The sequence below is a fragment of the Leptonychotes weddellii genome, chromosome 3, assembly GCF_054177405.1.
Source record: "Leptonychotes weddellii isolate Sample4059 chromosome 3, ASM5417740v2, whole genome shotgun sequence".
NCBI lineage: Eukaryota > Metazoa > Chordata > Mammalia > Carnivora > Phocidae > Leptonychotes > Leptonychotes weddellii.
The window spans coordinates 20330117-20342372 of record NC_138371.1 but is presented as its reverse complement, the minus strand read 5'-3'; the positions used below and the strand labels follow the sequence as shown (position 1 = coordinate 20342372).

At 32.7% G+C, this 12256-nt stretch overlaps 1 protein-coding gene across 1 annotated transcript in view; it reads left to right on the top strand.

The window, feature by feature from the left end:
- LOC102727532 (THO complex subunit 6-like) overlaps positions 1–12144 on the top strand; it is a 263513-nt gene extending 251369 nt beyond the window's left edge. Inside the window, exon 3 of the mRNA XM_081813681.1 lies at positions 11779–12144. Within this exon, the coding sequence (XP_081669807.1) occupies positions 11779–11954 (176 nt within the window). The 3' untranslated portion in view covers positions 11955–12144. The remainder of the gene's footprint in view (positions 1–11778) is intronic.
- The last annotated feature ends 112 nt before the right edge of the window (positions 12145–12256 follow it).

The window sequence follows — 12256 nt, the reverse complement described above, 5'->3', positions numbered from 1 at the left end:
GAGAGACGATGGACTCTGAAAAACAAACAGGGTTCTAGAGGGGAGGGGGGTGGGAGGATGGGTTGGCCTGGTGGTGGGTATTGAGGAGGGCACATTCTGCATGGAGCACTGGGTGTTATGCACAAACAATGAATCATGGAACACTTCATCTAAAACTAATGATGTAATGTATGGGGATTAACATAAGAATAAAAAAAAATTCAAAAAAAGAAAAATAGGAAGCACAGAAACATTAAGTATACCTATAAAAATCCATCAAGGGATTCACAAAATAAAATGATGTAAAGTATGACACCACATATCTAAAACTGGGGGGAGAGAAGTAAAGAATGGATTCAAACTTAAATGACCATCAACTTAATTTAGGCTGCTATATGCACAAGATATTATATACAAACCAAATGGTAACCACAAATCAAAAACCAGTAATAGGTATGCAAAAAATAAAGAGAAAAGAATCGAAGTACATCACTAAAGAAAACCAGCAAACTGAGAGAGAAAAGAGCAAGAGAACAGAGAACTACAAAACCATTATAAAACAAGTAACAAAATGGCAATATGTATATACCTATCAGTAGTAACTTTGAATGTAAATGAATGGACTAAGTGCTCCAATCAAAATACACAGCATGACAGAATGGATAAAAAAGCAAGACCCATTTATATGCTGCCTACAAGAGACTCATTTCAGAATTAAAGACACATTCAGATTGAAGGTGAAGGGATGGAAAGGCATTTACCATGCAAATGGAAGTGAAAAGCAAGCCAGGGTAGCAATATTTCTATCAGACAAGATAGACTAAAACAAAGACTGCTACAAAAGACAAAGAAGGAAACTATATAATCATAAAGGAAAAACCCAACAAGATATAACAATTTCAAATATTTATGCACCCAACAGGGGAGCACCCAAATACCTAAAGCAGTTAATAACAAGCATAAAAGAAGTAATTGATAGTAATACAATAATAGTAGTGGATTTTAACACACCATTTACATCAGTGGATAGATCATCCAAACAGAAAATCAGCAAGGAAACAGAGGCTTTGAATGATACTTTGAACCAGATGGACTTAACAGATATATTCAGAACATTCCATCATAAACAGCAGGATACACATGCTTTTCAAGTGCACATGGAACACTCTCCAGAATAGATCACACATTTGGCCACAAAACAAGTCTCAACAAATTCAGGAAGATCAGTCATACCATGCATCTTTTCCAACCACATTACTATGAAACTAGAAATCAACCACACACACAAAAAAAAAAAATCTGGAAAGAACAAAAATACCTGGAGATTATATAACGTGCTGTGGAACAATGAATGGTTCAACTAAGAAATCAAAGAGGAAATAAGAAGATACATGGAGATAAATGACAATGAAAGAACAGCAGTCCAAAATCTCTGGGATGCAACAAAAGCTGTTCCAAGAGGAAAGTTTGTAGCAATACAGGCCTACCTTAAGAAGCAAGAAAAATCTTAAATAAATAGCTGAACCTTACACCTAAAGGAGATAGAAGAAGAACAAAAAACAAAACTCAAAACTAGTAGCAGGAAGGAATTATAAAGATTAGAGCAGAAGTAAATGAAATATAAACTAAAAAACGATAGAACATATCAATGAAACCAGGACCTGGTTTTTTGAAAAGATAAAGTTGATACACCTTTAGCCAGATACATTTAAAAAAAAAAGGGAGAGAGATGACTCGAATAAAACTAGAAATGAACAAGGAGATATAACAAGCAACATCACAGAAATACAAAGGATTGTAAGAGAATATTATGAAAAATTATATGCCAGCAAATTGGACAACCTAGGATAAATTTCTAGAAACAGGACCTCCCAAAACTGAATCAGGAAGAAAGAGAAAATTTGAACACACTGATTACCAGCAGTGAAATTAAGTTTTTAATAAACAAACTCCCAACAAAGTCCATGATCAGATGACTTTACAGGTGAATTCTACCAAACATTTAAAGGAGATTTAATACCCATTCTTCTTAAACTGTTCCAAATATATAAGAGGAAGAAAAGCTTCTGAATTCATTCTATGAGGCCAGCATTGCCTTGTTACTAAAACCAGATAAAGACACAACAAAAAAGAGAACTACAGGGCAATAGCTCTGATAAACATAGATGCTAAAATCCTCAACAACATATTAGCAAACTGAATCCAACAACACATTAAAAAAAATCACTCACCAATGATCAACTGCAAGAGTGGTTCAATATTCACAAAGCAATCAACATGATACATCACATCAACAAGAGAAAGGATAAAAACCATATGATCATCTCAATAGATACAGAAAAAGAATTTGACAAGCACAACATCCACTCATGATAAAAACCCTCCATGAAGTAGGTTTAGAGGGAATATACCTCAACATAAAAAAGACCATATGAAAAACCCACAGCTAACATCATACTTAATGGTAAAAAACAGAGATTTTCGCCTAAGATTAGGAAGAAGACAAGATGTCCTCTCTCAACACTTTTATTCAACAGAGTACTAGAAGTCCTAGCCAAAGCAATCAGAAAAGATAAAGAAATAAAAGGCATCCAAATTCGTAAGGAAAAAGTAAAACTTTCACTGTTTGCAGATGACATGATACTATATATAGAAAACCCTAAAGATTCCACCAAAAAACTACTAGAACTGATAAATGAATTCATAAAGTGACAGGATATAAAATCAATATACAGAAATCTCTTGCATTTCTATACCCTAATAATGAAGCAGCAGAAAGAAATTAAGAAAACTATCCCATTTACAATTGCACCAAAAATAATAAATACCTAGGAATAAACTTAACCAAGGAAGTGAAAGACCTGTACTCTGAAAACCACAAAATACTGATGAAAGAAACTGAAGATGACACAAAGAAATGGAAAGATGTTCCATGCACATGGATCGGAAGAACAAATATTGTTAAAATTCCCATGATACCCAAAGCAATTTACAAATTTAATGCAATCTCTGTCAAATTATCAACAGCATTTTCACAGAACTAGAACAAATAATCCTAAAATTTGTATGGAACTACAAAAGACCCCAAATAACCAAAGCAATCTTGAAAATGAAGAACAAAGATGGAGGTATCACAATTTCAGATTTCAAGATATACTACAAAGCTGTAGTAACCAGAATGGTATGGTACAAAAACAGACACATAGATCAATGGAACAGAATAGAAAGCCCAGAAATGAATATATGGTCAATTAAACTTCAACAAAAGAGGCACAAATATGGAGTGGAAAGGAGACAAATGGTCATGGGAAAACTGGACAGCTATGTGCAAAAGAATAAAACTGGACCACTTTCTTACACCATACACAAAAATAAACTCAAAATGGATTAAGGACCTAAGTGCGAGACCCCAAACCATAAAAATTCTAGAAGAGAGCACAGGCAGTAAGTTCTCTGATGTTGGTCACAGCAACATTCTTTTAAATATGTCTCCTGAGACAAGGGAAACAAAAGCAAAAATAAACTATTGGGACTACATCAAAAAGCTTCTGTACAGAAAAGGAAACAACCAAGAAAACTTAAAGGCAATCTACTGGATGGAAAAAAAATATTTACAAATGACATATTCAATAAAGGGTTAGTATCCAAATGATATAAAGAATTTATACAACACCAAAAAAAAATCTAATTAAAAATGGGCAGAAGACATAAACGACATTTCTCCAAAGAAGACATACAGATGGCCAACAGACACATGAAAAGATGCTCAACATCATTAATCATCAGAGAAATGCAAATCAAAACCACAATGAGATATCACCTCACACCTGTCAGAATGACTAAAATCAAAACAAAAGCAATAAATGTTAGCAAGGATGTGAAGGAAAAGGAACACTTGTGCACTGTTGGTGCGAGTGCAAACTGGTGTAGCCACTGTGGAAAACAGTATGGAGGTTTCTCAAAAAATTAAAAACAGAACTACCATATGATCTTGTAATTCCACTATTGAATATTACTCAAAGAATACAGAAACAGTAATTTGAAAAGATATATGCACCCCTATGTTTATTGCAGCATTATTTACAATAGCCAAATTATGGAAGCAGCCCAAGTGTCCACTGATAGATGAATGGATAAAGAAGAGGTGCCATATATATAATGGATTATTACTCAGCCATAAAAAAATAAAATCTTGCTATTTGCAACAACATGGATCTAGAGAGTATAATGCTTAGCAAAATAAGTCACTTAGAGAAAGACAAATACCATATGATTTCATTCATATGGGAAATTTAAGAAACAAAACAAATGAACAAAGAAAAAAGAGACAAGCCAGAAAACAGACTCTTAACTATAGAGAACCAACTGACAGTTACAAGAGGGGAGGTGGGTGGGAAGATGGGTAAAACTGGAAGGGGGGATTAAGAGTCCACTTCTCATGATGAACACTGAGTAATGTATAGAATTGTTGAATCACTATATTGTATACCTGACACTAATATAACACTATATGTTTACCAGAATTTAAAAAAGTTTTATGCATCTGATAATTTTTATTTGGAATTTCAGGGAATATCAATTTTCATATTGATAATTGAGTTCCCAGTAACTCTCCCTTAGATAATTTTATCACTCTAACAGTTTAACTTTGTATTTAATTCTAAACGAATCCTTTATGCAAAACAAATTAAGTTGAAATCTTTCAACAAAACAAGAACTCTCTCTTTTAATGAACAACCAGTGTAAGGAATTGGACAAAATATGTTTACTGTATTCAAAAATACTGTTTGGGTGAGTCTGAGAGGATGTTAGTCAATGTTGAAAGTATAAGCATCAGAAGGATGATATAGTCCAGTTTATTTCCCCTAGAGCAAAAAATGACAAATTTTTATAACATCTTAATATAAAACACTTATCTAAAGTTGTGGAGGTGTTTTGTTTTTGATTTGTTTTGATTTTTGCTCACTAAGGCACTGTTGAATGTTGGGTACATGGATGGGCTCTTTGAGTTCTAAAAGAATAAAAGCTGCTTTTCTAAGTCCCCTCCTTATTCCCAGGAAGCTAATTGTACAATAAGATTCTTGGAGTCAATAAGTGCCATTAGGATAACCACAGAAATGAAATTTTGAAATATTTCTTGTACTTAAACAGAAATTAATTTTAAAGTATTCCTAGGAGCAAGCACAGATTTAGCTGAAAACTGGAGCTGCACACCCAAGAGATGTTACTCTGACTCATATTGCATTTTAGTAAGGGCAGCTTAATCACAGTAGGAGAGACAACATTGAGCCAATCAATAAAAATTCATCTGAAGGTTTTAGGGCATGACATAGAGGATAAGACCATGAGATTTGGAGTCATATAGCCCCCAAGTCACAACTCCAATACTTAAGTTGTGTGGCCTTGGACAAGTTGCTTTCATCTCTAAGCCCAATTTTCTTCTTGTATGAAGTAGGATATGTGCTAGCACTGTCCAATAGAAATATGTGAACCACATATGTAATTTTAAATTTTTAGTAACCACATTTTTAAAAAGCAGGTGAAATTGATTTTAAAATATATTTTATTATTACATGTAATCAATATAAAATTATTAATAAAATATTTTGTATTTTTTTCCTAAACTCTGAAATCTGATGAGCATTTTACAATTACAGTGTATTTCAAGTTGCACCAGCTGCATTTCTAGTGTTCAATAGCTACATGTGAGTCATAAATGCTATAATAGTTTGGGGCAGTTATATATCTACCCCGTAGGGTTGTAGGAAGGATAAAATGAGAAAACATGTATAAAGGACTTAGAGCAGTGCTTGGCAAATAACAAGGACTAAAAAAAAAAAAATGTAGGCATGAAAACTGTTATTACTACCACTGAGGATTACAACAGCCTATGTATTAAGCTGGGGTGGGGGGCAGTAATGCAAAAATATGACATGCCCGTTCTCCAGTAATTACAAAGTTAAGAAGGTAAGACAAATGCACAGTTAACTATAATTTATGGTATCTTATTACCACATGAATTGTATCAATAAAATGCAATGAATGCTCAGAATAGGAAGATCTCCACTAGGGATGCCTTATACCAAAAAGATGAAGAAAATAATTTTGAACTGGGGCTTAATATATGGGTTGACTTTTACTATGAAGATATAGTTGAGGACCATGGAAATAGCGAAGAAAAAATATTTCACCAGACAGAATAACAGAAGCAACAATCCAAAGATGGGGAAATTAAAAATATATTCAAGAAGTGATGACATATCATTTGATAGAGAACATAGGATTCATGTAAAAGTGTAGTTGGTTGAGTAAATGCTGATTTGTATGGGAATGCAGAGGTCTTGAAAGTCTTATTAAGATACTAGAACAGGGCGCCTGGGTGGCTCAGTTGGTTGGGCGACTGCCTTCGGCTCAGGTCATGATCCCGGAGTCCCGGGATCGAGTCCCACGTCGGGCTCCCTGCTCAGCAGGGAGTCTGCTTCTCCCTCTGACCCTCCTCCCTCTCATGCTCTCTGTCTCTCATTCTCTCTCTCGCAAATAAATAAGGTCTTTAAAAAAAATTTTTTTCAAAAAAAAAAAAAGATACTAGAACATTATTCAGTGTCAGAAGGCAATAACAACAACAAAAAAAAAAAGCACAGATTTGGGAGTCAGAGATCTGATTTCAACCAGGTTCTTTAACTGCCATAAATACATTTTCTTACCTTGGGCAAGTCATTTCATCTCAGCTGTTTTTTGTAAAATGAGATGGTTGGATCTAAAACAAAACCTGAGAATGTCAGAGTTGTAAGGAGCCTCTTTGCTGCTGTTATTGTGGCTGCTTTTGGTGTTGTGCTATTCAAATTTATGGTATTTTAAAATAGGGGTGACATAATTGAAGAAACACCTTAGGAGTTAATATGTAGATTTTAAAGTAAAGAAATTATAATAAAAAGATCATTTGGTGTACCATCTCAATAGTCCTGCCAAATGAAAACAAGGACTTAACAGTTTTAAATTAACGAACTATAGAAAATTAGTAAAAAAGAATGGATAGAACTTGGGCTGAGGATAGAGAAGGAGAAAAGGTGAGAAATGAATGTCACTATACTTTGAGGTCTGGAAAACAGAGATAATATAGTATCCAAAATAGAAATGGAAAAAACTAAAGAGATAATATTGCTAGAAATGTGAGAAGAGATTTAACATCAGTCTTTATCCATTGGGTCTGATTTTTAATATGTACAATATATGCCTTAATAAGGTTATGTATTTAAGAATTAATGGAGATACATATATCTCCTGCAAGAATATGGATGTTTTAGTTTCCGAGTTCCACAAAGTAGTAAAATCAACACTGAAGAAAAGACTTATGAGATTAACACAAGCATTAAGCTTAAGAGCCTATTTACCTATGAAATTCAGTGGCATTCATAGAAAAGCCCCAAAGTGTCACACTTATCTGAGTTTTAATTTATGAAAGACACACTCAAGTGAGTAAATGAAGCAAGACTTTTTGAACAGTAAAGATTTTGACCCAAATGCCAGATTTACCTTTTCTGAGTCCCATTCTCCATTAGCTAAAAAAGGGAGAATCTCTACTTCTGAGGGTTTAGTACAGAACATACTAAGTAACATATGGAGCTGTAGATGCCCAATAAATGATGGTTACTATTTCAGGTCATTCTGATAAACCTGAAAGACAAAGAAATATACTCATATCCTATCTACTTTAAAAATGTTGTAAGAGTCTTTGTACTCCTACTTATATCACACCTTAACTCCTCACAATTGGGGTCAAAAATAGCATGCGACTCTTGCTCTCAGGTTGTGAGTTTGAGCCCCATGTTGGATGTAGAGATTACTTAAAAATAAAGTCTTAAAATATATATATATTGTAATCTTTTTTTTAAAAAAAAGATTTTATTTATTTATTTGAGAGAGAGGAAGAGAGGATGAGCAGGGGAGAGGGGACAGAGGGGAGGGAAAAGCATGTTCTCCACTAAGCAGGGAGCCCAATGAAGGGCTTGATTCCAGGACCATGAGATCATGACCTGAGCCTAAGGCAGACACTTAACCAACTGAGTCACTCAGGCACCCCTATATATTGTAATCTTAAGAAGAATTTGTCTTGGTTAGGAGGTAAGTGTTGAAAAGCCTAAAATAACTCTTGGCTATTCTAGGTGTGTATTCTTAAAATCAAATTGAATCTTCAGATATATGTGTATCTATAATGAATTAAAAAACCTTCACTTTGAAAAAGTGCCAAAATTTATTTGCACATTCTATTAGCATGAGATTAAGACTTTCCAATTTGTTGGTTTATCCAAAGTGATTACATATACCCAGATAAAATTTTATGACTTGACTTTAATGGGCTAATTCATTCTATAAACTTCTTCAAGAGATTCTATTGTTAATGTGCTTAAAACAGTAAGTATATTAAAATATTCAAGTTTTTATTCCAAATCCAATTGAGACAGTTTTGCTCAAGATATTGTTAAACATAGTTTTCAAAAAGTTTCTTTTTAACACAAAGCAGTAAGAAGCTATATCATCTTAAGAAAGTTGTAAGTTTATTTGGAGCTAAAATTTCAGAGACCTACTAATTTTCAAAGGTTGGCTGTCTCATTTAATAGCAGAGCAATACTTTGGATAGATGAAATTTACTGCTTGTCTTCTAAGCCAAAATAAATGGGAAATTCGTCCAATAGAGTAAAATAGAGAGCAACACATGTAATTTTCATTTAAACCCCATTGGTCATCAAAAAAGATGCTGATTTAATCAATAGAGTATTTCAAAATCTTGGTAAATAAAAATAAGAATTGATTAACTTTTTCAGAGATGTGTGAAGAGATAGTCGTAAGCACTTGCTGTTGATATATACTGAGTTATTCATATGAAAGAATAGCAATCACAAAATTATGTCACTCTTCTCCCCAACCTGCTTATTTTGTTACCATTCTGTGAAGTTTGGTTATCTTAATAACTTAAATGTTAACAAAAGAAGAGAAGCAAGTCATTTTTTATATAATATTCAAATATTTATAGTTTATTGTAAAATACATTTATGAATCAACTTGGCTATTTCTATTTTTAAATCAATGTTGATTACTCTATGTTTTTTAATCAGATATTTTCAATCTATGTGATATTAATGGAATATGTGCATTCATACCTTGGTATAATTATTCTTGTTAGAATACTATGCTAAATTGCATTTTAAATAATCTATTCAGTAATTACATGTTACAAGACAATTGTTTTGGTTAAATTGTGTTATAACACTTTAATAAAATAAAGTATAAATATATAATTTATCACTTATTTTTTATTATTTCCCATTTTTAAGGAGGCATATTAACTTTAACATAAACATTAGCACAAGTTTTTATAAATTCTCATGGTACTGCTAAAAATTTTATCTGTACCAGATTTTTATTCCATTGACCAAGTTGTAGATAAATGTTCTTCCTAACTTTGTCATTAAGACTCTGCATTGGGATAACAAATGATTTATATTCTGATTTACTTTTCATTGCCTATCACCAGGATATTTAGAGAGATACCTGTATACATGTCTGTAAATACTCCACTTTCTAGAGATGCTACCAATAATCAGACTGTAATTTTTTTTTTTTTTTTGAGAATGCCACCTCTCTCACACCAACTAGATACTAATGTAGTAATTGACCCATCCTGGTAAGTAATTCTGAAAATCTTCAAGCCTAGAAAGGGTTTAGCTCAATTCCCAGTAAAGCTAATTTTAGGTCAGACATTGTATGCCATGTAATAATCCCATATACTTTAAATAAAGTTGAACATGATTATAAATTTATATACATTTTAGGAATAAGTTAACATATATATAATCACAATCTTGCAATCTTCTGTAAATGAGTTCAATTAAACCTGAAAAACCTCACCATAAACTTACTAAAATCTGTTCTATCAAAGACAAGTTTTTGAAACACCTGAGGCATGGTGCTGCTGAATTATATAATCCTATCATTAGGTTCTTATATTATGCTCTCTATTTTATTGAACTTTCAGAAATTACCAAGAACCTCTATAAATGTTTACAATTATAATTTTTACAGATCTGACTTCAACAAAAGATAATGGTTTAAAGCTAAATCTTCCTTTTTATGAGCTTTGGTTCTGTTTCATTTCAAAAATAGAAAATAATATTTACCCCCTTCCTATCTGTTGTATGAAGACTAGAAGAAAAAAGGTATTTGTTTGACTCTTAGGAAAGTCACAAACAGCAATTGTCTATAGAATGAGGCTAGAAGTAGAATCCATATGTAATGCTTCTGTCAGCAAAGACTTAGTAGAAGAGGGTTTATAATAAATATTCACATCTGTTTCTCTGGACACTCTAATCTATCCTAAGGATCTTTGCTGTGTCAGGTTTTGTTCTAGATGAAGAAGCCCAATAGTTATAAAAGTTTGCAAATAGGCCATATTTATCATGGTTAGCTTTACTTTTATAACTTTTCTGTTTTCAAAATACTCATGATATTTTGGGGTATAATTTGTGATTAAATACTGCATTGTGACTTTTATGACAACATCATTAAAGAATTTTTACTATGAAACAGACAAATTTTATTTTCACAATATATCACCTACTTAAAATCTGTCAAGAAGGCATCATTGAAAACAATACCATGCTGGATGTGGAAAACACTACTAAAAGCCCAGGCTCTGGATCCAAAGTGACTGTGATTTAATGATACCTCTCTCCATACCTCCATATTGTGCATACCTCCTCTTGAGCAAGCTACTTCACCTTTCTAAACCTCTCTTTGTTCATCCATGTAATGAAGTTAATATTTTATCATTAGATCTTGTAAGGATTATATGAAATTATTCACATCAGGTACAAAATCTAGTATCTAGCATGTTGGCAGTTTAGTCAGTTTTAAATATTATTACTGGAATGATAATATGCCTTCTAAGTATGATTAGATAATCCCATGGATAGTCCTATTCTCATACTTTTTTGCCCCAATACTGACTTTATGTAAACATATTTCATTATTTTTACTTACCTCTAAATTCCCTGATAGTTTGCTACCAGACTTCTTTAATAAAAGCATTAGAATTGGATTGCTGATATGTTTTTCACTTGAAGGAAATTATTCACTAAAAATTATACAGTATAAAAATTGAGAATACTCTGTACTATATTTAGCTCTTATGTAATATAAACTTAGTTTAACAGAATTTTGAATTTTAAATTAGAGTAAAAAAACCTAAGTCATCCTTGAACTGGAGGTATTTATCTTCACTTCAACTCCAAAAAAAGTTCATAAGTGTCATAATTTTTAAAGCATAAATGTATATTATTATAACTAAGTAAAGATTTAGCATAATTATAACAAGTCAAAGTATAATGCAAAACTTAACATGTAAATTGCCCATTATATAGGGACATAGATTTTAAACCTATGCTTTGGACATTTTTTCACAAATAATTCACTTGAAAAAGAAACCTGCATTGTTTAGTTGCTTTCCCCCTCATCTTCTCAAAATTATTTATTAATCCCAAATATAAGGAGACTAGGAGGGCATTTGATAAAGTAGGTAGGGCATTAGGCTTTACTTCCTTATTTTAAAATTTTATAATCACTGACATGTCTTAATTTTGACTGGAATTACTTCCTATACAAATGAGAGTTAGCTCATATTTAACAACTGACATCTAATATGAGTCTATTGAATTACAATTGAAACAAAACTCTGTATTCCATTGCTTAGAAACTGTGACTGCTTGAAATTAAACTTTGATATTCTCTCTCTCTCTCTCTCAGGTCGAGTTTTAGCTCAGGCGAGTGGCAGTGGGGTTATCCATTTGCTAGATCTTAAATCAGGGCAGATTCACAAACTGATGGGCCACGAGAGTGAGGCTCACACAGTCGTGTTTTCTCATGACGGAGAGTATTTGTTTTCCGGAGGTTCTGACGGCACTGTTCGAACGTGGTCTTGATGGTCAGCATATCCCACTGCGGACGGCATTCCCTTTAAGGCTTGAAAATACCTTATGTAGTCAGTCCCAAACCAGGAAATATCTGGTTAAATATGCCAGCAGGTAACATTTACAGTTTGCTTTAAAACATGCTTTGGACATGTATTTTAGTGCTTGTACTGTTACCAATAAAAAAATAACTTTTTGCTCATTTATTTGTGTCTGGGTCTTTATTTCTTTTTCATTTTGATAAGAATTTAGAGACAGAGCATCTTTGCTAGGGGTTTGAAAGAAACAGCTTTACAATGACGCCTAATGACAGA